Here is a 27,605-nt window from a genome sequence, read left to right as displayed (position 1 = left end):
CTGCACCAGGGGTGTGTATTCAACCTTTGGATTTGTTCTAAGGGGATTCAATTTTCATTAAATAACTGCTGCTGAAAACTTGCCTTGAAAATGTAAGTGGTTTCTGCATGGACAGTTTATTATGATATGTGTATGGTTTTGGTAATGGTCAAGAGAATAGGTTTTACAGAAAAATGCAAAGATTGCTCTGATAGTATTCTGGGGCTTTGTTCCAATTATGTTTAGTGAACAGGAGAACAACTCAAGTTGTTAAAGTGTGAAAAAAACCTTTCTCCCTTAAGATATCCCTCCCTCTAGTAAATCTCTCATATAATTGTTCTAGCACATTATTTTTGATGAAGTTGATTTTCTATTAAAGTATCTATTTAAATCTTTACAGAAATTATCCAAATGAATTCAGTTGTTCTACTTCCATGTTAGTATTGTAATAATAGGAGATTCATCTTGAAGCAATTATTTGTTTTCCCCCCACCATTTAAAACCCACCTATAAATAAAATGCAAGTAGGAAATCTTAATTCCAGGCTGGGACTGGGGAAAATACAACAAATAGTACATTAGCTATAGAGGCCCTCAAGGAACTCTTGAGTAGACTCTCCTTTGAGGATTAAAGAAGTGAATTTATTATTAATGGTGAGTGGGGCAAGGTTACCTTGAATCCTAAAAATTGTGAAGCAGTTCAGTTTTGATTTGTTCAGTTTCAGATTTGTGTCTAGATATCATTTATTTCCACAGCTGATTAATTCTGAGATGATTGATAAACCACAGAAGTTAATAGCTGTACTGCTGATTGACTATTGTAACAAACCTGTTTTAATAACTTAATCAATTTTAGACATTGGTGAAAATGTTTACTGTTGTTATAGACATGAGGACCAGCCCTATTTTGGTGTTAGAGCGTTTATAGAGTTCTAAAAGGAAGTGGTTTTTCTATAAAGTCCGCAGTCTGGATTGATATGGAGATACATCTATAGATACAGAGAAAAAATATGCACACCTCTGTGTAGGTACATTTGTTACCTATAGTACCACATACAGTCTTTATTCTAAATGGGTATTTTTTTGTTGCACAGGAATGTTCTATTTAGTATAAAAGTGATCACTAAGGCAACACTTGACAGGTCAAATATGCTACAGCTTTAAAATTTTGAGCTGTTTTTATCAGGGGAAAAAAAAATGTTTATTTGCTACTATGAAAACCAAACACTTCTGTCTTATTTTCCAGAATAAATTTTACATAGAAACCAAGCTTAACAGAGACTTAAAAGATGACCTTATAAAGCTGTTTACGGAACACGTTGCAGAAAAGCACATTTACAACCTAATGCGTAAGTAAAGCTATGGAATTTTTCTTCTAACGGGAGCCAGGAAAACTATAGTGCTTCCAGATACTCGAGAAATCTACAGGAAATAGGAAGAAAATACAAATGATTAGTGAACTGAAATCCAAATTCCTTTTTGAGGCATGTACATGAAGAAATGGAGCACACTTCAACTTACTTTTTTTTTCAAACATATGACTTTTTATTAAGTCCTGAATTTCTGGAGTATCTAGGCAAAACAATGTTTTCTCTTATGACTTGTCATTATGACATAGTGAATGTTTCAATGTCCTGTTGCTTATGCTGTTACTTTTTAAGTTCATAATCAAAATATTGACAGGTATCATTAAGGATGTGATTTAGTCAAAGAATTGTGACACTGCTGGGGTTACTGTGGTGATCGAGTCGAGTACTTGCTGCTAGTTAGTGAATTGGATAATGCTGACAGCAGTTGCTTTCTTCAGCCTCATGGATTAATGCATGAAGAATATGCTCCAAGTGATATGCTTCCCATTACCTACTTGCAACCTGCCACCATCAGTTGTTTGTGTGAGCACAGAGACCTTGGGTGCTGGCATGGTTAGCTCCTCAAGAGCAGTTATCAAAAGCAGAGGCATTTGGACATGGAGTTCAAATTGGAGAAGTTTGCAGAGTAGTGAGCAGTTGACCAGCGTGTTGGAAGAATTACAGCTGTTGTTGCAGCTTTGTGCAAGTGGGTAGTTGCTGTGCTGAGTTCAGTACCTATCCAACTGTATTCCCTGTGACCCAGCCCTACTGGAGGGTCTCTTTTCATTTTCCTCCTCCTCCTCTTTGCTATGAACCAGTTGGTGTCTGAATGTAAAGTAGGGACCAAATGAGGGGCCATTAGAGTTGAGTATATTTCTCCTTTTGCCTTTACTTGGGTAGCTGTGCCCTTCTCTCTCTGGCACAGGGCTGAGGGAAAGGAGCTTTGCTGTGTTTTTTTTTTTACCATCACTGTGAGCTGGCAGCCTGGGGGAAGGGTGAGTGAACAACATGACTACCCTGAACTCAGGGAACCTAGTGCTCTAGAATGATGAGTAATTATCACCTCTGATGCTGTGTTCTTGACCTCATGAAAGGTCTCCCTAAGATAAGAGAGGTGGCAGATCAGATCACGGGGGAAATAGCAGGACAATGATGAGTGCCCACCCATGGATTTCATGTTTTATTTTATACCAGGGAAGTTTAATGGTATCTTGAAACCTGGTAAGGGGATTGCTGTAACAGCATCAAGGAAAATTCAGCTGATACTGCACTTTAAAATGAAAACCACTTAATTTTAAGTGTATGCATTTTTCAGGCAATGCAAACATTAATGTGGTTTTAGAACACGAGTAATGCCGGTTGTGTGTTGCCATGTAGTTCATTTCCTATGGATGATAATGTGAGAAAGGAAAACACCTGTAATTATATGTGTGTGCATATAATTCTGAAATACTTCTCCCTAGGTCTGTGTTAATTGCAGAATTAAAACTAAAATAAAACATGGAAAAATATTAATAAGCTGTCACTGTGGTGCTGTGTATGGTTTAACAAACAACTTCCTTGGGTTTCATTTCAGTCTTACCATCAGTGTATTGAGATTAAGTTAGTTGTTATCTTATTCCTAAGTAAGATAATAGATACTGACATGTATAAACTTGTAACTGTGGTCTGACTTGGTTAAATCTCAGATAATAGGATCTTTAAATTGAGTTAAAGTGTGCCTAAAATTCTAAACTTGCTCACGGGATTCCTGGGAAGTAATGGAAGACACATTCCTGTAAGATGCTGAAAAAGATCTAGTGTTGTGTCATTTTCTGCTGTTCTCAGCTGTTCTTTCTGCTTTGCTGAAATTCAGGCTGTAATATACAGAAATATTACCTTCATTTTTGGAAATGTAAGGGCTCTATGAGAATAGAATAGAAGTCAATGTTTAATTACTTTCTTTCCTGGTGTCATTGCCTGGTACTGTTGCCTGATATTTGATACAGATTTGGTTTAATAGAAAAGTGGCTTCATATGTTGAAGGGGAGAAAAATAAGATTGTGAGTGAGTATGCTTAGAAATTCAAGTCAATGAAATTGTGGTCCATATAGAGAAACAGAATCCTAGGGCTACTTTTTAAAGAGATGTTGCAGCTGAAAACCAAACAACAACATTGATTTAATCAATTTGTTATCTAGACTCAGAGGACAGAAGTAACATTCAGTCTTGCTCTTGAAATTTGTTGCTGTGTTTTTCATACAAAGGAGTTTTTGTTTGTAATGTTTTGTCATTCTAGCCAAGCTTAGAAGCTGGCATTTCTGTTTGAAGTTTTGTTCAGGAAAGACTATAAGTATGTTTCGGGTTCATTTGATCTAAGAAAAAGTTCCTACTCTACTTCAAAAGACAGGGGGGAAAAACATCAGAAAAGCAGTACAGCACAGATCTCTTCCTCAATGTTTTAACTTGCTCAAACTCCTACTGGTTGAGTTGGCCTTAGTCTCCATGCTGTGTGGTTGAAGGCAGGAAGATGCCAAATGAACTCTTGGTACAATGGTCTCTGTGGTGGGAACACTTATCTGAGCACTTAGTTGCCGTAAATAGGTTGCTTAAGGTGTGAATTCAGTATTTAGAGAAGAAGTATCACCTAAGCAAGCTTTACTTTGACAAATTTTGCCTGCATAGACATTGATTTGGTTTCGTGTTGGTCTTTTTTTTTGGGACAGAGGAAATGGTTTAACCCCCCCCCCCAACTTATCTACTATCTGAAGCACTTCTGAGCAGTTAAGTACATAAAAAATTCTGTAATACACAGCTCCATGAACATAGTTATATCTGTGAGACACTTTTGCACTCGTATATATATCAAATCGGTGCTCTTCAAATTAAAGTGGATACGTTTGAACTAAGTGAATATAACTTGATTATTTCTCTTACAAAGCCAAAGCTGGCTCTTGCTGATAAGGCTGCTCTGTTAAATGGCTTGGGAGAAGTTGCTGTGTGCAGAACTGCTTAACTGGATGTAACAAGTAAGATACAGCCTGTTGTTTACAAAAGCTTCAGGAATGGGGAGGGTGGGGTGGCAGATGCAGGTAATACTGCTTTGTCACTAGGTGTCTAGACCTAGACTTGTGTCTAAAAGAATGGCAATTATTGTGCCCCAAACAAGCTTGCTTTTGAGTCAAGCAAAAAAGAAGAACTATTAAGAACACACTTGTTTCTGCTTGGTGGATAGATCACTTGGTTTCCAGTTGCAAGAACCTGCCTTCTCTTTCCAAAATGAAAGCAAGCAGGTGAGGGGTTGGCTGGAGTTCTGCTCTGGCAGGGTTGATGAGCATCTCAGTGCTGAGAAGAAAAGTGATGGTAACTTAAACTGGTTATATAGTTGAAAGCAATTTTAGAAAGCAAGCTGAGGAAAAGAATTCTTCTTTGCTTACAGTGGAGTTTGTGGGGGAAGTAGGATGTATCAGATTGATTATGGCACTTCCTAGTGCTGTGCCTTAGCATACCACTGTAGAACTTCAGCCAGTTATATCTTTGTGTGCAGGCTGTTTCTTTCCTTCCATGTCAAGTGTTTTGAGTTCAGGAAGGGGTTTCCACTCTTGTAGGAGAAATGTATTGCTAGATATCATTCAATACAAGCTGGTTGTTCCCAAAGAAGCATCTGCCAGTACTTCTGGCTAGAACTTACTCAACTAGGAAGTCAAGTGAACTCTAGGACAGAGAAAACTTCTTTCAGCACTTGTGATCTTGTTTCTGTTGGCTGGGGTAAGCAGTGAATATTTATGTGCTCACATCATTGATTGACTGTCAGGAACAGATCATAGAAACAGATCCTTTTTATCCAGAGGAGAGGATACTTCTTGGGCCATGGCAAAAATGCTGTAGAGTAGGGCCCAAGATCTCAAGGTTCTTTGTTACCAGAATCCAAGGTCATCACATGGCTTGTGAATGAGGCAATTGACTAAAATTTACTGATACAGAACTAGAGCCTGGGCCTGAAAGCATGTAAAAAATAGACAAGATGATTAGTAAGGATTAAAGCTTTAGATCTCAGCTTCTGTCTGTCTCAGATTTTTGTTTGTGATATATATGTTATTTAAAGAGATGGATATTGAAACCTGAGCACACACTGCCCTGTTATCTGTTTGTAGTTTCTAATTGGGTGTAGGCAACTGTTGAATGTAGTGTTCCATGTCAATGCTTGTGTGAGTTCAGAGCTAAAACCCACTGTAAAAATGCATCACGTGTAAAAGTAGCAGCTTTTATCATATTTTTGTAGAGTCTGGAGGAGGAATCACAGCCTATTTCATTAGATTTGCAATTTCTAGTTATTACTGGGAAAAACCTTTTTCTCTGAAGATTTCTCACATCTGACAGCTGTGTTTCCTCCCAGTATGTCACTTGTGTTCAGCTGTGGTGAAGAGAACTTGCTTCTCTGTTTTCTTAATTTGTATTTTTTGCTGGAAGTACATTATAGTAGAGTAAAAGGACCATTTATGTTGGGAAAGATTTTCCTTTTTATAAGGATGTCAGCAAACATATTTCTACTGTCTTGGTGCTTTCTGAAAAGTACCAGAGAAGTTAATTTGAAAGTTGAAAAAGGTTGATAACAACTTCCTGACAGTGCTATTGTACAACTGTCCTTTTTGGTTGCAGCAAGTACAAATTGAATACAAAATTACAGAGAGTGAATCGAGTTATAACTATTAATGGTTGATAAATGTGGCAAGGAGCAAGTTTCCTGGGCAGAGATTTTCCTGTTGTTTGTGCAGTGGGTAAGCAGGAGAAGGTGTGATGCTTTGTGGGCACCCAGACCTACATAATTAGATGTGTTTTGCTGTGTTGACCTCCAGAAGCCTGATGATCTCAGTGAAGCAAGGGACCCTCATCTATTTGGCTGTGTAATGCTGTGCCATAATGCCTTTTGTTAATAAATTCTGTATCTAAATCCTTGCTTGTGAATACCTCAGAGGAAGAAGAATAGTGTAGAAGGCTGAGAAAAGGACTGTGGTCAATGCCAGGTTCACAGTCTGACCATACAACTACAACAGAGAACATGAGGTTTACTTTTATATGTTGGGGTTTTTATTCATTCCCTATGCCTCAGCCTTTGGGCAGAGATAGACAAGAAAAGGATACATTGGATTGATTTTTTTCCCTACTCTAGTTAGCATTTCTTTTTTCCTCCTCCACTGTGCCATCTGTCTCAAATGATCCACACATAAGACGCAAGCTGTGTTTGCCCTGACCCACAACCTGCAGAGAAATCCCTCGAAAATGTGGGAAAACAGTGTCATCATTTTCAGCTTCTTCCAGAAAACGTTGCCCCCACACTTTTTCTGTGCTGCCTTTTGGGGGTTTTCTTTCAAGAAGTTGTTCTTCATGCTTCTTATTTCCATATCTGATTTAATGCTTAAGTTTCATAAGGAAATAGCTGTTAGTTTAATAAGTGAGCTTGTTCTTGAGTGACTTTACTCTCTTGGGTCAAACGTCAGTGTAGCCCAAGTGTCCCGATCTTGGCAAAAATGCCCAGACTGTCATTACAGGTTTGGTGTAGCAGAAGTGTGATGACTATGGTTTTACATCTTGAAGGATATGTGCTCTGTAGGAAGAGATGAAGATTTCCTTGTGTGGTTTAGGCTTACATCTACATCAGTAAGTGGTGTGATATAAAGGAAGCAGATCTACAGAGTATGGAAGACCCACATGTAAGTGTTGACGACCCAGTGGTGGCCTTTACACATGTTTTGGCGAGTTCTGTTTCACACTTGCCAACGTCTGATCCTGTAAACAGAATGTCAGTTAGTAGTCTGAGCACATCTGGTTTAATCTTGCCCAAAAAGAATTAAGTTTATGTGCTCCAAGGCAGCTCTTTCATATGGACCGAGGAGCAGTAAGTGGAGATGATCAGTGAATTTGCTTCGAAGGCACATTTCTAATCTGAACTAAAGCTTTAATATAGAATCTGCCCTGAAGCATTTGAAGTGACTTTTCTTTCTTTCCTTTGAGACACAGTGACTGCTGTGATGGCAGAAGCAATATGTTGGTTAAAAAAATGTCCCATTTGACTGCTGAGGCTCTTTCCTTCTGTAATATGTTGTATGTTGCTCAGCCCTTAGACAATTATTTGCTTACCATTTTTCCTTAAAGTTTTCAAAATCATGATGAGAATAAAACCTGCACAAGCTTCCTCTGCTGCCTTCAGAAAGCTTTGTTTCTTGGTTTTTAAGTTTAAAAATGATACAGAAAAAATGAAGTGGTAGATTTTAAACCCAAACCAAACCAAAAAATGCCCACACCAGGCAGAATTACTTGCCTGTGGAGTGACTTGCTCTTTGTCTTTAGAATCAGCCTACGTGTCTGGATACGTAAAATGGAATGAGAAAATTCCTTGCTGCAGGCCTTAAAAATGAAGCAAGGTAGCAGAGCACTAGGAGAAAATAATGATTCATTCCAGTGTATTTGTACCAGACTAAAATGGGATGATTTCTATTAGAATCCCTCTACAACAAAAAGATATTCACTTTTTTTTTTCCCCCCAGCTATAAAGCTGTTGAAGTACAAGGTTTGGACAGCAAATATTTTGGGGGGAAGAAGGTTTTGCAGCATCTTTTTGAGATGTTGGACAGAGATGCTTTTCTTATAAGTTCTTTGAGAAAAGTAGTTTTTGTGCATCTACAAGATAGTGAGTCTGTTCAGTGTTTAATTTCTGGCTAATTCTACATAGGCAAATAGTTTAATCCCGTTGCCTCCACTTCTTTAAAACAGTTTTCCTTGAAAATATTCTAACCTTAAAACAGTTTTCCTTCCTTTTCTTTCTCCTGTCTTTGTTCCAGATATTGATAGGCTGAGGCAGGTGGTAGTGCAAATCAACTGCAGAATGATCCATTTATTTTCCAGCATGTGGGGAGTGTACTGGGGCTCTTACTGCAGGATAATCTGTGATTCCTTCTTCAAAACACTGAATTGGCACGTTTGTGTCAGCAGGCACCCCTACCCCCTCAGGGGCTACGTAGGATAGCTTTTGCAGCTAATTAATATATCTTATACCCTCTGTACTCTGCAAATCTGATGGAATAATCAAGAATAACACACCAATTTCAGGGTGGTATTGATAATAATGAAAGCCATAGCTGTGATTTAACAGGGCTGTGGAGTTGTATTGGAAGCATATGGAAACTACTGTTAGCAAGTGTGATAGAATAAATTCACATTCTGTACATAACATTTAACCTACACACAAATTCTGTCACTGAACTGAGTCAAGCAACAAAGTTAGTTTTAAAAGTTGCAGCAACATCTCTTATTTTTCATGTTTCCTATTGATTAAGTTGCAACTTATCAAAGTAAGGAAACTTTAAAATTGGAAAACAATCTCAAATAATGACCATCATGTTTAATCTGGCTTCTTGGTAAAGGAATAAAGTTCCCATTTCAATCCAGTTACAGTTTCCAATTTTATGAATTATTAATTGCAAGCATGAAAATATCACTTTCTTTTCCAGATATAGGTGTCCAAAAGTCTACACTTCTATGTTTATAGTTTCTCTTTCCATACTTGTTACCACACTGAATATTTTCCATGTGATTAAGACTTGGAGTTTTTATTTTGCAGCATTTTTATTAGATACTTAATAAAGCTTTTGGGCTGTGTAATGAATGTTTCCAAAGTAATCTGTGGCTTCATTAAATGCCTAGCTGCAAACACTTAGTAATAAATACATCCCCTTATGTTTTTTTCCTAACCTACATTTTAATTCATCACAAACTTGTGAAGAATTTAACTTGCTCAGAAGTTATTTTGTAGTTCTGTTTAAAGTAAAAGCAAAACTCAGAATCACGAGGAGTTTGATGTAACTGCAGAAAGGAGGGTCACACCAGAGGAAAGGTTGGTTTTCATGCAAAAGGCTTTTAAAGTTCTAGATCAATAGTTAAAGTGATGGAAAGATAAGACACGATCAGACTTCGTCAGTCAATTTAATAACAAAATAGGCAGAAGGTTAAAAAGAAACCCCAACAAACCCAGAACACACCAAAAGAACAACTAAACTCCCAATAAACCTCAACTGAAACCAACAAAAAACTACAGCCACATCTTGGGGACAGAAGCTCTTGTCATTCCTGTCTTATTGAATTGCAGTTGGGGTGTGGGGCTCAATCAAGTGTTTGTGTGGCTGGGATTTGACAGTAGAAATTGACACAGAGGAACCACATTCAAAGTGAAATTGATGTTACCACAGTGAAGTAGAAGGATACATGTGGTCAGATGGTGCCAATACAATTTAGCTGAGAGAAAGGGAATTTATAATGCTCTAGATTTGACTATATGTACTTTGATGGTACTCCTAAAGAGCAGAAGTGCCAGGTGAGCCTGTGCTGCTGAGGTTTGTTTAGGCTGTGCAGTAGCCGTGGCTCCATCGTTACTGCTGCGTGTCCCTCTGCCAGAAATATGACATCTTTGCCAAGCAAAGGAAATCAGGTTTGAAAGCATTGTTGAAGGATAGAAAAAGATCTTTAGAATAGCTCTTAGTCTTTGCAAGTCAATTTTGAGTTATGAACAGGTGAGTTTCAACTTGTAAGGTATCATTTGCTACTCTTGGAATTACTGGGGTCACAGAATCATACAGAATCACACTATCTGTGCCAACTACTCCACAGTAATTAGGAAGTAGCTTCAACCTTCATCAGGGGACAGGCTTCTTCAGTGCTACTTCACGATACTGAAGCATCTCAGCTACTGCTGACAGACTGAAGTGCTGCAGGTTCATTCCTCACGCCAGGATGGTTCATCCACTGGTCCTTAGGAAAATCCTGAGGCCATTCTGGCTTTTCTGTCTTACCTCACTCGGTTCCACAGTATTTCAAAGCATCTTCTATCTTTCTGCAGTTAAAGCATTTAACCAGCATTTAACCAACATTTCTTTAGTTCTGCCACAAGTTACTTTCAAGAGGATTTGCAGGTTAATTAACTTCTTTATGTATTGGTTACTTAGTCTGTAAAATGCAGTATGAGTTCATAAACAGTGTGGAGGTGGTCAGATAGTATCATAGTGTCATTACTGCTGCCATTCATCCGAGGTTTAGTTTTATTCTGCCTCACCCTCCTCTATCTTTGTAAATGCTGCAGGTGGAGCTGCTGGGAGTAGGTAGGAGGAGCCTGCAAGTTCTATGTTGTAGAGTCTCATTAATTGTTCTAATGAAGCAAGAGTCAAAACCTTAGTATCTGGAGGTCTTTTGCAAGACAGTAAAATAACAACAGAGGTAACTTCAGTGTGTCTGGCACAACTGTTTCTAATCCTTGAGTTTAAATGACCCTCTCAAGAAGTAATACAGGCTTGAATGTTTAGGTGGGTTTAATTGCAAAACTGGAGATCAATTTGTGTGTGTAAGAAGTTTTACATATTTTATCTATGTACCTCTTTGTCTGTAAACTGCATTGAGATTTTTCAGGTCTATCAAAAGAGGAGGAATCTTGTTAATTCTTACAGAAATCATTCTGAAAGTACATATCCTACAGCAGTGCTGTTCATTCTTTATCTAGCTTTTGGAGAAGTTATAGGCTGGGTTAGTTGGTTTAATTACTAGTGTGGGGTTGGTTGGTTTATTGAGAAACAGGAAATATCTGCCATTATTTCTATTATTGTTGAATATAATACCATCGTGCTTGTGTTTACTGGCTCTAAATCAGGAGTGAGTGATTTAGAGTTGCATAATGGTAAACTATACTTGAGTTGGGGACTATCCTCTTAACACTATTGCTTGTACAAATAATTCTGTTGGTCAGCCCCTGGAACGTGGTAAGGAACCACTTGGGGGAGTGTTGCAGGGGGTTCATTAGCTGGAAGGGAAGAAAACAGTACAGCATCCCCAGGATATGTACAGCATCACAGACTGAGAGGAATGAGCTGGTCTGGTGAGCTCATCACCTTTTGTCTTTGGTCTGTATTTACCATAAAATACAGTTTTTCTTTGTCTCTGCCACCGACTTGTTCTCTTCTAAATAACAGATAAAATCAAATTGAAAGGTGACAGTACATCTGACTGTTTGCTCAGAGTACAGGCACCACATTTCAGATTTCATCCATAGGTGGAATAACGGTGACCAGCAGTTTCCCATTTACTTGGAGATATCCAAGTATCAGATGCTCTCTACTTAGTTATGTAGTTGTGGGCAGCTTCAGTTAATGCCTGGGCTTGTCCTTAAAGCAACTCAATAGCTTCTTTTTCTTCTATGGTATGGCCTGTATGTAGCTTCTAAAATATTTTGAAATTGCTTTTGCTAGTTATAACTTGGATACCACTGGAGAGCACAGTTTTCAGTTTATCAGGAATAAAATCAAGAAGCTCTGTTAATTAATTTACTTAGTATTCATTAATATCTTCAAATGGCTTGTAACTGGACTTTTTTGATCTTTAAAGCAGTATTAATTTTTAGGCATGTTCTCTTTTGAACATTTCCTTTTTCATGCATAGCTTTGGAACATAATTTGCTGTCTGCATATGAAGAACAAATTATAGTTCTCTGAATACTTTATAAATCTATTGGTGAAGCTTAGACTGAAGTAGCTACAGTGTGATTATATATACACATAATTGAATGGATTGTACATTACTGTCTGCATGTCTTCCTTATAAAGCATTGCTCCCTTTTCAATTTTGTTTTGCAACTTTTCTGTCCTCCAAGAGGCTGTTTGAAAAAATCTTTAGGAAAGAGGCAATAAATGTGTAATTACAAAACAAATCACAGGCTCTCAGTCCCTCAGAAAGGAGCAAGCACTTCTAAGATGGTTCTTTCCAGAAGAAATTCATCTGTAACAGCTAAATACAACCACTCTGATTACCTGGAGGTTAGCAAAAAACAGTCTTTTTTAATTTCCCTATTATATAAGCCCCTTAAACAGTTTGAACTGCTACTGAAGATTTTCCTTTGTATGTAAGTGCTGCAATGGCAGATACTGAAGACAACTGGAGAAGGTTTCAAGTTTAAAACCCAGAGTCTCTGCAATGTAAACACAATACACCTTTTAGGCAGGACTGTAGGATTGTTTCACCTCTACATAGGAGGTCTGGAAAGGTGTGTGTATACTGCTCAACTCCTTTGTAGAGGCATAAAAACTGAAAGGGAGCAGTTTGTTTAAACCATATTGATTTAGTTTGTTTCTGTAATTCAGATGGATGTGTAAACCTCACGTAAATACAAGGCAGACTAAAGGCCTGGCTGTTGTAATATAAGCAGTAAATCTGCTGTTGCCAGGCTTTTCCACAAGAGGAAGATACAATTATTGCAGTGTTTACTACAGAAGAGACCAGAAATGATACAGAAATGTTCACTTGTGCTTAAAAGAAGTAACAACTTCTCTTGATTTTTTTTTTTTTACTATCTTTACACTGCATGTGTTTCATTCAGAGCCTTTCAATCCAGCCTTAGTTTTATGGACAAGATTCTAAATACTGTAAAGTGAGGATTTGTGGCTCTCAAAGTGTTTAGCACATTCAATATGAGAGTAGCTTCTAAAAATAAATTGTTTACTTCAGTTCTGCGTCTGAATACTTAAAGCTGTTGCTTGCTTGGCTTTTCCTTGGAGCTCCTGCTGCCTGTCTGAAAATAGATGAAAAATAAGTTACTTCACATTTTCATCAAACATAATTTGAACAGAATGCTTCTATTTGAAGGTGATGTTTTATGACTCTTGAGAGTTAAGTTGTCAGTCAGAAACTTGGCTGTTTCCTTTGTGAGGACCTCAGGTGATAAAAGAATCTGCAGCTACTGTATTTCTTTGATACAAAAATGTGTTTAAGTGCCCATATTTCTGGATTGGGAAAATGGCTAATTCTCTTAATTTTATTTCAGCTTTACTTTTGGAAGCTCAGTCAACACCGTTTCAAATAACTCCTTCAACCATGGCAAATATTGTGAAAGGCCTGTATACACTACGACCAGGTAAAGAAAGATATTTCTAGGAGCCTCTTGTACTGTGGTGGTGCTACCCTTTCCTGAATACATATGCAGTCACTACCTACTGCATATTTAACAAATGGGCATTGTGTTTGGTCCATCAGAATGCTTAATTCTGCTATGTGAGGGCCCTGGTTGTTTTTGTTGTCTGTCTCTATAACCTGCACAAGGTACCACAAGAATGTCCAGTCCATTTAAAAAATTAACCAGCCCAACCCTCTGCTCTGGAGACAGTGGGGAGACCTGTTTCTCTTGCTCAGTTGAAATAAAGGCAGTTGAACGAGTCAGTCATGGCAGTAGTTTAGAAGTACTGAAAGGGTGAAAGTAATATTGTGAGTCTCATTTCAAATGACCAGATCTCTGACAGAAGATGAATAACTGTTTCATCTATGAGGCCATTATTTGGTTGGTACTGTTTTCATGGAAGAGCTTAATTTAACTAAGGAGTGCATTATGAGATCTTGTGTAATGGCAATTGTATTGAAGGGAAAATGGTGTTGCAGATTTCAGTCAATTTTGTACCAAGATCTTTGGTTCTATAAGTTTTGGAGAGCTGAGTAGAGCTCTGGTTTGTTTTTGAAAAGACTTTAGAAACAGGAAGTAATCAAAATATCCCTAAATAAATGGTGCCTGTTTCTTTTCTTCTTGCAATACTGATACTTCTGAGTGTGCCCAAGACAAGGATTGTGTCTGAACTTCAGTCAGTTTTTGCTTTGCAATCCTCAGTTGTAGAAATACAAATGAGGATAGGAAAGCTTTATTACCCACCTCTTCAGTAGTACAACACTAAGCATGTGGGTACTCCATCTGCAAAATGCACAGGTAAAGCACTTTTAGTAAGCAAGGATTATTTTAAAAATGGCAAAATTAACATACTGCCATCATTTTTAAACCAATACTGCTTTTGAATTTGTAAACTGTTCAGTACCAAAGAAAGGAAGGGTATATAAATTAGTCTAGGGGTATAACTCTTGAAAGCAGCTCAGGATGGTTTGGTTGTACTGCACTTAATATTGCAGATGATGGACTTCATTCCCTAGTTGTCCATTTGAGATGATCCCTGTCTTGCTTTCTGCTCCATAACACAACAGAGCGGTTTGAGTTGGTATCATGGACCTAATCAGATTTTGTATAGTTGCCTTATGTCTGCAAGATCTTTAAATGTTCCTGCAATTTGTTGTCTGCTTTCCACAGCTGGGTACAAAGAGCCAGGTGATTGATGTTAAGCTATTGCTTAAACAGATACACGTTTGCCCTAAGTACCTACTCCTCAAACTTTTCAGCTTCTGAGAATATAAACAACTTTAATGTCATTCCAAATGGACTTGATGCAAAAGACTATTATTTGGTGGTGCTGTTTTTTGAAGATGGATTTGGAAACATTCAGGGTAGGAGTTCCTCTGAGATAGTGCTTCAGTTATTCTATGGGACATACTCCTTTAGATGTATCATGGGAATTGGGGAAGTATAGCTGAAATTGTGGCCAGTGGGAAGTGCTGCTGGGGGTTTAGAGCAGGACTGAGAAGAGTTTTGTTTTGGCAGGGCAGAGAGCAAAAGGAGAATCAATGCTGATGGCAGTGGTGGCCATGGACTTACTCTTTGCTTTCTCTTCTGTTACTCTCTCTTCAAACTGGAAGTGCTTGGCAACTGTTGGACTTCAAATGTTTCCAGAAAAGACTAATTCCAGCTCCATCATTTAATGGCCTCAACAGAAAAGTCTGAATCCTCGCAAGGTGCTCAGCCTGATAGTTTGGCTCACTTGGATTTAATCTGAAATACTATCTTCACCTCACCTATAATGATCTGGCAGTGGCACAAAATACTCTAACACAGTATTTCATGTTGTGAATTCCAAGTCATTTTATTAGCTTGGCTAAATTAGTAGGTTTTTCATAGGTAACATTTGCCATGCAGCTCATTTTTACTGCATTTCATAAGATGAAAAGTGCCATTTTGTGTTAGAGGCTTTCTATGCTGTTGATTTGGTTATTTCTTTTTAATCAAGCATGGCTATGTTCTAGGGGATCCAGGGAGCTAGAAACCTCAGTACCAGGGAACGTTATGGAGATAAGTGCAATCACACAGCTCACATGTGACAACCAGGTGATCAGGCCCAGTCAGCATGGATTTATGAAAGGCAGGTCCTACTTGACCAACTTGATGTTCCTCTATGACAAGGTCACCTGCTTAGTGGATGAGGGAAAGCCTGTGGATGTTCCTTACCTTTTAGTAAAGCCTTCAGCATCATTTCCCACAGCATCCTCTGGAGAAAATATCTGCCCGTGGCTTGGACAAACCTACTCTGAGATGGGTGGAAAACTGGATGGCTGGGCCCAGAGAGTCGTGGGGAGTGGATTTAAATCCAGTTGCTGGCTGATCACCAGTGGTGTTCCCCAGGGCTCAGCACTGAGGCCTGTTCTATTTATCAATGATCTGCATGAGGGGATCAAGTGCACCCTCAGTAAGTTTGTAGGTGACACCAAGTTAGGCAGGAGTGTTGCTTTGTGTGAGGACAGGAAGGCTCTTCAGAGGGCCCTGGTCCCACTGGAGTTGATGGGCTGAGGCCAATTGTGTGAGGTTCAACAAGGCCAAGTGCCAGGTCCTGCAACTGGGCTGCAGCAACCCCAGGGAACGATACAGCAGCTGGAAAGCTACTGCAGGGGAAGGCCCTGGGAGTGTTGGTTGGCAGCAGCTGTACATGAGCCAGCAGCATGCCCAGGTGGCCAAGACGACCAGTGGCATCCTGGTTTGTATCAGCAATAGTGTGCCAGTACTTGGTACTGTAACTGCTCTGTTCAGGGTTGTCAAGCTCTGCCACAGGCTGCCCAGGAAGGTGATGGAGTCGCCATCCCTGGAGGTATTCAAAAGCCATATAGGTGAGGTGCCGAGGGACATGGTTTAGTGGTGGCTGTGGCAGTGCTGGGTTAGTGTTTGGATTCCAATCTTAAAGGTCTTTTCCAACCTAAACAAGTCTATGATGAGGGAGATTAGGGCATTGTTCTGTAAACCCCCTGCACGCTAGTGATGATTATTTAGTGAGTGTGCTGATTCAAGTGAACACTGTTGAAGCTTGGCATCAGCCAATTAAATGCATGTGGGAGTTAGATAAAGACTTGTCATGTGCCCTAGTGAATATATTCAAAAGCATCATTTTTTTCCAAGTAAAGATGAAATTGAATATAACTGCTACAATCTGTAGAAAGTCTGGCTTCAGATGTACTTGTTCTCTCAGAACTCCTTACACTGTTGCTATTAACCCAGTTTTCATCCTTTCCTTGATCTTCTGTCTTTTTATAATCAGCCTTGAAGTAGCTCTAAGATAGGCTGTCTTGGTCCTCTAAGGCAGTGTTCATTGTAGTGAAATTAACTCCCATTTCTATCCTGAAGCTGAACTAACAGGTTCATATTGCATAATGAACATTTAAAAAGTGTTAATCTAGGCTTTGGAAGATCAATGAACAAGTTGTGTTAATTCATTTGAAATGGGTGGTGGAGAAGGGTGGTATGGTGCTATTACTGTATTATTAGAATCATAGAATGGTAGGGTTTGGAAGGGACCTTTAGAGATCATCTAGTCCAACAGGTTCACCTAGATCAGGTCACACAGGAATGTGTCCAGGTGGGTCTTGAAGCCCTCCAAGGAAGGAGCCTCCACAACCCCTCTGGGCAGCCTGTGCCAGGGCTCCCTCACTGAAACACTGAAATAGTTTTTTCTTATATTTAAGTGGAACTTTTTGTGTTCCAGCTTCATCCCATTACCCCTTGTCCTGTTGCTAGCTACTATAGAAAAGAGGGATGTCCCAACCTCCTGACACCCACCCTTTAGGTATTTATAGCTGTTAATAAGATCTCCCCTCAGTCTCCTCTTCTCCAGACTAAACAGCCCCAGTTCCCGCAGCCTTTCCTCATATGAAAGATGTTCTAGTCCCCTGAGCATCTTGGTGGCCCTGCGCTGGACTCTCTCCAGCACTTCCCTGTCCCTCTTGAGCTGAGGAGCCCAGAAGTGGACACAGGACTCCAGATGAGGCCTCACCAGGGCAGAGCAGAGAGGGAGAAGAACCTCCCTTGACCTGCTGGCCACACTCTTCTTGGTGCCTCCCAGGATGCCATTGGCCTTCTTGGCCACGAGGGCACATTGCTGGCTCATATTTAGCTTATTACCAAGCAGATAACTCCCAGGTCTCTCTCTGCAGAGCTGCTCTTCAGCAGTTCGACCCCCAGCCTGTACTGGTGCAGGAGGTTGTTCCTCCCCAGCTGCAGGACTCTGCACTTGTCCTTGTTGAACCTCATGAGGTTCCTCCCTGCCCAAGTCTCCAGCCGGTCGAGATCCTGCTGAATGACAGCACAGCCTCTGGGGAATCAGCCAGTCCTCCCAGTTTGGTTTATTAAGAGATGTAAGTTCTGTGAGTAAAGTGTTACAAACAATTTGATTATCAAGGTGAGTTTGCTCATCCTCAGTGTATGTCCTTGAGAGTGTCAAGAGACTCAGCAGGCACTGTGAGATGCAGGGAGAGCTGAATTTCAATTTGATGATGAGGTTGATGACTGATTCAAAATAACAATTCCCGTATCTACATGTAAACATCTCATTTGAACAGCCAGATGCTTTGTTCAGCTTTAAGGCTTAGTTTCTGTGGGTTTGGGGGATAGTTTTGGGATTTTGTGTTGTGTTTTTTTTTTAAATTCCAGATCTTAAAATGTATTTAAAATGTAACTTTGCTCTGTTTGTCAAATGGTAAAGTTTTCACAAAAGATCTCTTCCTCTTGTTTTGTTGTTGCTTTCCTTCTTCCTGCAGAATGGGTACAGATGGCACCAGCTTTATTTTCTAAATTCATCCCAAATATTCTACCCCCTGCTGTGGAATCTGAGCTTCAGGAATATGCTGCTCAAGACCAGAAACTTCAAAGAGAGCTCATGCAGAATGGATTTACTAGGTAATAGTTACAAGTCTTTAGTAGTGATTGTGCTGAACTGGTAAAAAAAAGGTTACACCTGAAAGTACTGAAGAAGTAATTTAAGAAACAACCTTCATAAGTCAGTGTCTGAAATATGGCCTTATTGTCCACACACCTTCAACACTACCAGCCCTGCAGATGATACCAAAAGTAGATGATGGGGCTCTTGAAATAGTTTTGTGAAACAGATTGTCTTCAGTTCATGCACCTCTGTGCTTTGAACAACATCTTGCTCTTACTCAGGCTTTACTTCAGCCATTTATTTTCTAGAAGATGACTTTTTATTTCATTATTCTTCTGAAAATGTCAGTTGATGACTTCCCCTTGTTCCACTTTCAGAGCTGTTTGTGCAGCTAAGGTGTTTATTTAAAATAGTCATTTCTCTTTTGAGGGTTGAATTAGTGGGGGGAAGAACAAACAGCAAAAGAGACAGTGGGAATTTTTCAGCACCTGTATGGTTCACTCTGGGCTGTGCTTGTTGCTCTTTGCTTCTCTGTTTAACTGCTTAGACAGAAGCACAGCCATGCACCAGTTTTGCAGTAGTCTGATCTAACCAAGAACCAAGATCAGACTGGGGAAGCTGTTGTGCTCTGTTCCCAAGAGGATTGTTTCTGCGTGAAGAGAATATCTTTCCTGTTACCTGTGCAGTGCTCAGAATCTGGTTGTGTAGTTTGAACACCCACTAACTGTGGGTATGTTTAGTGTTAGATGTACTCCTGAATCTCATACTCTCACGTAGTTTTACATAAAGATTATCTCTCCAAATCTTGGTAAATTATTGAGTATCAAAGCTCTACTACTGACCCAAATGCAAATGGTACAGCAGACCTGATCCTTGTAAGGCTTTCTGTTGAGAAGGTTCTTTTTCAAAGATACAGATGAATTAAGATTAAAAACAAAGCCCCAAGAGTTTGGGCTGAGAAAAGCAGTGCATTTGGCCCAAGAAACAGGAGTTTGAGTCTTTGAAACTGAGTAGGCGTAGGACATGGACAGAAGAATGTGTAGTGCATGTAACAAAAGAAGGAACATTTCAGTTCTGTCTAACTTTCAATCTTACTAATTCTGTGGGTGGCATATAATGGTTCTGCTTACAACTGCATTTCACTAGTTTCACACTTCACAGAGAAATAAAAGTGCAGTTTCAAGCTGTAACAGTCAATATCCACAAAAACAATTGGTTTCAAAAATATTTTTCCCTGAGCACTTGAAAATGAGACAGACTTGTCAGCTTGGCTGGGAAGTTCTTTGGTGCCGAGAGGAGGATACTGTAAAAGGGGCTAGGAAGAGTAGTAGGAAGGATGCTGACCATTGCAAAGGCTAAATGTCTTTGATGCTCTCTTGTTAAAGACTTAGTGGGGTCCCCCAAATATATTTTATCAAGTCCTATTTTATACAGAAAGTGCTAGCAGTGGCACTAATGTAAATCCATAGGAAGCTGTTTGTGTCCTGTGTGCTAGGTGAGGACAAAGAAGAGGTAAGGGCTTGAGGAGAGCCGAACAAGGTGGAACTACACAAAGGTTTCTGTCACAGTTTATAGAGACGAATTTCTAAGTGTTCCTTTTGCTTTTAGCTTTCTGCAGTATGGGATCTTCTGGGTCCTGCACATGTGAAGAGTTTTGGAATGCTTTGTAGGTTCAGCAAACTGACCCACCTGAGCTCATGCTTTTGTGTAACTGCAGTTTCTGTGTAGCTTGCTCTCAATAAATAAAATTGTAAAATGAAACTTTGCAGAGGAATAACTGATGACATTTAGTCTGCAATGAATGTGTTTTGCACAGCATGTTTGATGTCAGGGAGTCAGTGTAGTCTGGTGAACACAGAGCTTATATAATGTGTTGAGTAAAATCAAACTGAAGAGCGGATAATTGCTACGTGGCATTTTGCAGTGGTGTTTGAAATGCATTTTGCCTTGAAATGTATTTCAAGATGCTTCTTCCTGTGTTATGAACATAGATTGTATCTATTTATAATTTACCACAATTGTCTTGGGGCTCTATTCCTATAGAGAGAGATATATATATTTTTACATGAATGAAAGGGTTGTTTTTTCTCTTTTACTGAGCAACATGCCTAGTCGGTTCTCTTCTGAGTTTGTATGAAGTGTCATGTGCTTTCCTCTAACTGTCCTCTAAAATGGTGAGGTCTTTGCTCCTTCATTTCCTACAACAATAACCATGAGGAGCACAGCACAGTGGGATGTCTTCAGCAGCGTTAATGGCATGTCAGGTTCTAGGTGAAATAGTCAGCTCATCAAGACTGCTAAACACTATTGCTGCAGAAAGTGGGAACACAAGACAGTTGCTTGGTGATATTTCTCCTGTGAAAGACCTTAATCAAGGCCTACACAGCAGGTCCATCATCTTAAGAGTGGTTTCAGGGAAGAACACTTTGTATTATTAGAAAAAACCCCACAGTTTCTAACAACTTTCAGCAGACAAATGTGATTAAAACCACTGTGATGAAAATACATTGGAATCTCTCTTGCTTATGTAACAGTATCAATAATGTATCTGTCATCACAAGGAGCTTGTGAAGCAACAAGATTTTCCAGCTTTAATAGGTTATGTGCTCAAGAATAAAAAGAAATAAATGTTTTCCAAGTAGATGGGAATTTGACTGTAGGTTTTCGGGAGCAGAGATGTCAGCCGGTTCTTATACAACTTTCATTGTTCATTTAAATCTCCTTGAAGAGAGCACTGTCAGCTCAGACTTGCTTAGGGTCTGATTTTCAGGAACCTTTGGAAAACCTTTTTGGACTGATAGACTGATAGAGTTTGTCCACATAGTTATAAAAGGTTTGGTTGAGGAATTTGAATTAAGGAAAACAGTTTTATTCAGGGCGTCAGACCACACTGCATATGATCCATTTTCCTGATTTTCGTGTTGCAAAAATCATCCTATAAATCAAACCTACTATCTTAAACAAAAAGGTGAGCTAACGAAATCTATTAAATATAGCTTATACTTTCTTTAATTAGAGAATCCTGCAGCCATGTGTTCTTGCTGTTGTGTTTACATTTTATTTCTAAAGTCTGTCAAAATTGATGATTGTGCTGAGATGTTTCACTTCTTGTTGTTTTCCCTTTTTTAAAATCATAGAAGGGTTTCAGTTGGTAGGGATCTTTAAAGGCCATCTAGACCACCTGCCCTACAACAAGCAGGACATCTTGGTGGTTCAGGTCATCATGAAAATACCTTTCTTCTTCTTTCTAGAGGTGACCAGTCACGCAAGAGAGCTGGAGAAGAGTTAACTTACAGTAAGTATGCATCTAACCCTGCCCTCCAGTGCTGCAGTCCCTGACAGGGTGGGCATACAGTCCCACCACTGTGATGGATTTCTAGGTTCTTTTGGGTGATGAGGTGTCAGAGGCTGTATCTCCAGTGTAGCAAGTTGTCTGCCAGTGTAACTCTGACCAGTCTTAGTAATACTACAGAGTTCTTGGATTTAGAGCCTGGCTAACTGTGCTAGAATCCCCTTGCCCCTTGTAAGGCAGTAAGATGTCCTAGCTACCGAAGCCAAGAGACTTCCACTTCATTTAAGTGGAAACTTGAGGAAACAGCATGTAGTTGTGCCAAGTCTCAGCCTGGTCAGGATACTCGTAACAAGTGATAGGAGTGATAAGCCAGTCCACCTCTGATATGTCACCTGCTGTGTATTTCTGTCTGTGGACAGAATGGAGAGCTTGAAGTTGTGCTTTGCTACTTGGAACCCTCAATTATATCTCTAATACCGACCAGGATCTGCCTGCATTGAGATCCTAAAGGCAATTGTTTGGCTACAACCGTTTGAGTCATGCAGCAGGGAAGTTCTCTGGCCTTTATAGATGAAATCTCTTGGTGCATGTTTAACTCTGAGGTTTTTCACTCTGCTCCCTTAATTTCCCCTAGCATAGGTGAAGGAGAGAATCCAGTCCCATGCATCCTAGGTTTGAAATCCAAAGCATTTTAGGATTGAACTACCAGGTCCTGATTGTCATTAATTAGCCTTGGGGACTGGCAAATAGTATCTCCTCTGGCAATGTTGTTAACTTCAGCTCATTTTATTACATTCTTTCCACCAAGTTTTCTCCTGTGCTTTGAGCTGAGCATAAATGTCACACAGTTTTATGGTGAGCTCTTCCTACAGCCTGAAATGATTGAATGGGATGTTTGTGTGGTGTATCAGCTTCTGGTTAAGCCCTTTCGCAGACAGTGCTGGGTTTGGGGCTGTTGAGGAAAGGGGGGCAAAGGGCAAAAGGTGGAATTTTAATATTAGAGAATTTCTTGAACTTTTTGTATGATTTCAGATGGCTCATCAGCTTGTGCAAGCTCCAGAGGGTACAGATAGTGAACATACTGGATCACCTTCTATTCCTAGCCAGAAGAGACACTGGAGGAGCGCGGGCGGTACCCGGAGCCTCCTTTGGCAACTGCTGATACTTCAGCTCTGACACGAACTATGCCTCAAAGAAGAGTTTGGGACTTTCTTCTTTATCTAATAAAATGTCAGTTGCTGCTACAATTGGGATGACTTTGAAAGACTTGGTCTAGTCTCTTAACAAGTTCACATCGTGCGATCTTTGTGAGAAAGGAATGCACCTTGAAAAACAATCCTTTCCAAGTGGAGATGGGCAGCCAAAAATCAGCAGCTTCCAAAAGCATTAGAATGGAAGAACCTATTTTGCACTCTTTTCTTAATGTTAAGGACATTCTTAAAACTAGCTAACACATCAGTGTATTAGTTTTTAAACTTCAAGGTATTTTCTGGAGCTTTTACTTAAATAAGAAGAATAAAGTTTCATTGTTTTGCAGTACTTGTTCATTAGTTTAAAAATTGTCACCTTTTTAAGAGTTGGTCCCTTAGAAATGTGTCGTCTGTCAGGGAGTTCAAAATTCTGGGGTTTTCTTTGATCTTTTTGTTTTGTTCCTTGATATTTGGAAGTCTGTTTTCCTATGTGTTTGTACTCTGTGCCTTCAGCCTGTGCACTTCGCGACTTTATACAGCGTATCTTGTTACTGCAAAGTGTGTTCTCGAGGAAAAACTTGATGTGAACAAACATGCTGCAAAGTTGCACTTTTTCTCTTGAATTAATGGGAGGTGAAATTAAGGAGGAAGGAAGAGAAGTTGAACCTATCACCATTTACTAATCGTGACTTGAAAGTCTGTTCCCATTTATTTTCCATACGTATTGGTGTTTAATGCTGGGACCAACTCTCGTAGAACCCCTCTCATTGACTTTTGGCTTCCAGAATTGCAATAGATTGAGATGTGAATTCCAGACTGAATGAATACTGAGGTGTGTTTTGTGCTGTGCTGTGTAGAAACATTGTGGGCAAAATGCTCCAGTCTAGTAGGTCTGCAAAGTGCATCTCCCATCAGCACAGAGCAGATTTGCACCTGGTTCATCCACAAACAATGGTACCTGTCCAAGGTCACTTGGCTCCTGTTCAGGGATGTGATGGGGGTGTGATAGTGGATGTCAGAATCGAGGAGTTGAGAGGTGGTGTAACAAGTGCACACATTAGCCTCCTGCTTCCAGGCTTGTGTGTATCTCCAGCTGAGCCCAGTTGCAGGAGGTGTGCATATAAATCCCAGTGATTGTGACGTGGGTTTTAATGAGTAGGATGACTAATACAGTTCTTTTGTGAGAGAAGAAACATACTTGAAAAAGCAGTTTGACTGCAGGTTAGGGTTGGTTTTATTCCTATGGACTTGATATCACCTTTAGTTAGGAAGAGAAATGAGTTGGCAATATAAAATCTTCCTGAAGTGAAACAAAAGTTTGCCTTGTCTTAAAGCTGTTTAAAAAACCAAACCAACAACACACAAGAACCAAACAGCTCACCCCCTTTCTGCTTGCATGAATTCATTACAAAATACGGGGAAAGGTGAAAGACCAGATGCAGCAGGGACAAAGTTTCTTTTTGGTTTGTGTCCAGGCTCCATGTTACTGAACTTAATTCTGTCAGTTTCACATCAGCCACTTCAGCTATGCTGTTAGTTTCAGGGTGGGGGGGAAGGAATAAGAAGGAGGAAGACACTGCTGTGACTGGCAGATTCAAGTCATTTACCTCTCTATTTCTTTGCATATTTGCAAAGCCTATTTAATGTTGAGGAAGTTTCTCTCTCAGCATTAAAAATGAATGCTTTTAGCATTTTGTGTCCTGTGTAGAGCTGTCTGATCTAATCCTCAGTAGTGGAAGAACAAACTACTCTGAGTAGGGATTTTTGACTTCACTTTGCTGCCAGCTATTTAAATTGAACCAGAGTTAGGTAAAAACAGGGGGCTTGAAAATTTTGCTGAAGGATGCAGTGGAGAAGTTAATGAAAGCTAACAGGGAACAAAAATCATCTGCCAGCTTCCAGATTTTTCTGTTTTGGCTTTAAACAAAAAAAACCCCTCTTCATAGTGTCCTTAGCTTTAAAAATCACTGCTGAAATGACAATATTCTTGAGCTAAGAATAGATTTATTAACCCAACTCAGTTAAAGTGTGTTTACAACTTCTTTACCATTCTAGTTCACGTGATACAGGAACCAAGCTCTGTCATCTTTGTCAAGTGATTACAGGTTTGGGTTTTTTTCAGTTCTTAAAGTGCTTTTACCAGTTCAAGTTTGTAAATGACATGTTTGAGGCAAGGGTTTACCACCTGTTTTATGTTGCATTATGGTTGGGACACAAGCTCCAAGAACAATAATTCCATGACAAGGTGTAAAGCATTCCTGTCAGCGTGGTTCAGTTCATGTGCACTGAGTAGTGCTTGGATGCTCTCAGTCTTGTGTAGCATTCTCATGTAGCCACCACCCTGAGAAATCTGTTTGTGAAGCACTGTATTATGTTGTAAATTTGGCATTATTAACATAATGCTGACATTGTTTATCTGTTGAAGACATTATCATTGTGACTGAGCATGAAACAGAATACAGTGTACTATACTAAATTATTTTCTTTCTCTGTAAATGTGCATTTTACAAGTCAAACTCAGCCAACTGGAGCACTGGGACTGCAAAGCCACCATTCCCCACAGCATGGTCCTAACTGCAGTATTTCATTTAGCCAGCTAATTGGTGGTGAATCCATTGCATCTGTAGCTTACTCCGTTAAAGATGAAGCAGTAAAGCTGGTTATACAATAGGTGTCCTCTTGATGTTGCACTGGGTTCTAGAGCCAAACTTGCTACATTAAAATATTTTGAGAGTAATTTCACTTTGTGATTTTGGGAAGTTGAAAGATTTCATTTCTGACTGCTGTAATGGTAGGCAGCTGACAAGATCTAGTCAAGATGGTCTTTGACACAAATGATGAAGGGAAAGGGGAGGTCTAGCTAGGTAGTACCCAGTTCTTCTACAGCTGGATCTCAGTGATGCCTTTCTGCAGTTACTGGGGAAGTGTTTGTGGATGAATATTTTGAAGCAAAACTCTTGACTCCTGTTTGTTTTGTTTGATGCAAATATGATCAGCCACACTCACCTCTCTTTAATTTTCCCCCAACGTGATTGTTTACTTTCTACAGGTTAAAAAAGAAACAACAAAGGCCGTGTTCTGAGTGACTGAAAAATGTTTCTGGTGTACACTATGGCAACCCTAGTGAAAGGACTATGCTGTAGAACTACAGAATAAAAACCAACTGCTTGAATTTGACTCCTGTTTTCAACCCAGCACCAGCAGACAGAAAACAAAGATGCCTTGATGTGCACCGGCTATCCAGAGGGTGACCTGGAGGATCACAACCAAAAGATACAGCTAGGGAGGAGTGGTCACTGCTGGGATTGGGTGCTTGCCTTTCTGCTCTACTGGGACTGTGATAACATGGGATGGTCACCATGCTGATGCCACTATAGTTGAAAATTCCTTTTTTCAGAGAGATCTACAACTGATTGAATTCACAGCTGAATACTGTAAATAAGTAAATTTGCTTGCAGTAGGGGTTTGTGCTTTGCTGCCTTGAAGAGTCCCTTCACTGCTCATAGATTTCCATTAGAAGCCTTGAAATGCACGTTAAAGATAGTTGCATCTTTGGGGAGATGTTGCAAGGTCTAACACTCTGCTGCAAACTCTGCTCCCAACAGTGTTTTTGCCAAGCAGCAGGCTTTATGTGTTCCACTTTCTCTGCCCTGGGGTCTGCAGGAACAGACACGTGTGCTTTGCTGGTATGAGGTTTAGCCTTCTGTGTGCTGGGTGGAAAGGTGCAGGTGGGTATAGCACAAACATGCACATTCCCATCATATGGAGTTACGTCTTCATCTGTAACTTTTAATGACTTTTGTGAAAGGAAATGGAAGTCTTGGTCTGATTCTGTCTTTTATTTCTAGGTAAGATAGAGGAGAATTTGCAACTAGAGTCTGATCTTTCCTTTTGGAGCTTTTAGGGAAATATTCTCTGGCTTGTAGAGGAGAGGGATCTTTCCTCCAAGGAAGGGGACTGTGGGTGTTCTGTCTCTCATTTTGGCCTGCTGGTCTCCAAGGCAACTTGATGCAAGACAATCAATCCTATTGAGTGCACTATGCTTATGGCACTGCAAGACACCAATTCTGGGTTTCATCTGGGATATAGAGTGATCTTTTCAGTAGGCTCACAAACTTCAGGTGTTGGTAGTCACAGAAGGTGCAAACCAGGGGTGGACTTGACTTACTGCAGCGTGAATTGGTGTGATAGTGGCTCAACAAGGTAGATTTCTACCCATAGTGCCTGTTAAAAAAGGTCAGCAAATCTAAATTTCATGTTTATCAGCACTGGGATGCACCAGCTTTGATTGGGCAGCAGAATCACATGTGAGGGGGAAATCTCACCCTCTGTGAGGAGGTGCAGAGGGTCAGTTACTGCATCAGCAAACAAGGCAACTTGCTGATTTGGCCTCGTTCGGAAGCTCCTTTACAAAGTGCTTTGTACTTTTCTAGAGGGAGTGGAAGGACTAAACCTCTACATCTTGGCCTAACTGGAACGACTGGTTTAAGGGGCTTCCAAAATTTCATAGGCAGTGAGTACTCAGAAATCCCTTCTGGCTGTTGCTCTCTGTTGTTGAAATGCTGCAGATACACTTGGGTAATGTTCGTCTCGCTGAGCTTCTGCTAACTGATGTAATTAGCACAGAACAGGAAAGCTGACTCCCCTAATGATGACAACAGAATGAATTTAGCAATAGCACTGATTGTTTTTCAACTAATCATTCCTTAAGAAAAACACCTGCACTTTCTGGGATGACCTGGGTCATCACCGGTTCTTACTAAGGGGCAGGAGGTAATTTATTCATTACCACCATTGGCCATTTATCAGCAAATTGATCAATTTTGGGTGGAGAACAGTTTATAAATGGGTATCTTAGGATGGCTGGTAGATGTTACCCCATGGATGAGGTGTATTGCCAGGGTAAGAGCCACATGTTCAGAGCACAAGCTGTGTAGAGG

General features: G+C 39.9%; 1 protein-coding gene across 4 annotated transcripts in view; it reads left to right on the top strand.

Moving 5' to 3' along the window:
- Window positions 1-23,014, top strand: part of CACUL1 (CDK2 associated cullin domain 1) — a 49,688-nt gene extending 26,674 nt beyond the window's left edge. For 2 of the 4 annotated variants that reach the window (XM_062001600.1, XM_062001598.1), the window contains 5 exons: window positions 1,225-1,327; window positions 13,161-13,250; window positions 18,062-18,200; window positions 21,435-21,478; window positions 22,508-23,014. In XM_062001600.1, the coding sequence (XP_061857584.1) occupies window positions 1,225-1,327; window positions 13,161-13,250; window positions 18,062-18,200; window positions 21,435-21,478; window positions 22,508-22,548 (417 nt within the window). In that variant the 3' untranslated portion in view covers window positions 22,549-23,014. Of the gene's footprint in view, window positions 1-1,224; window positions 1,328-13,160; window positions 13,251-14,902; window positions 14,999-18,061; window positions 18,201-21,434; window positions 21,479-22,507 lie in introns of those variants that run through there. The other 2 variants (XR_009819193.1, XM_062001599.1) reach the window with 2 other exon arrangements.
- Window positions 23,015-27,605: the final 4,591 nt, after the last annotated feature.

The sequence above is a fragment of the Colius striatus genome, chromosome 8 (assembly GCF_028858725.1).
Source record: "Colius striatus isolate bColStr4 chromosome 8, bColStr4.1.hap1, whole genome shotgun sequence".
Lineage (NCBI taxonomy): Eukaryota > Metazoa > Chordata > Aves > Coliiformes > Coliidae > Colius > Colius striatus.
Note: the sequence above shows the minus strand (reverse complement) of the source record. Positions and strands in the feature narration are given on the sequence as shown.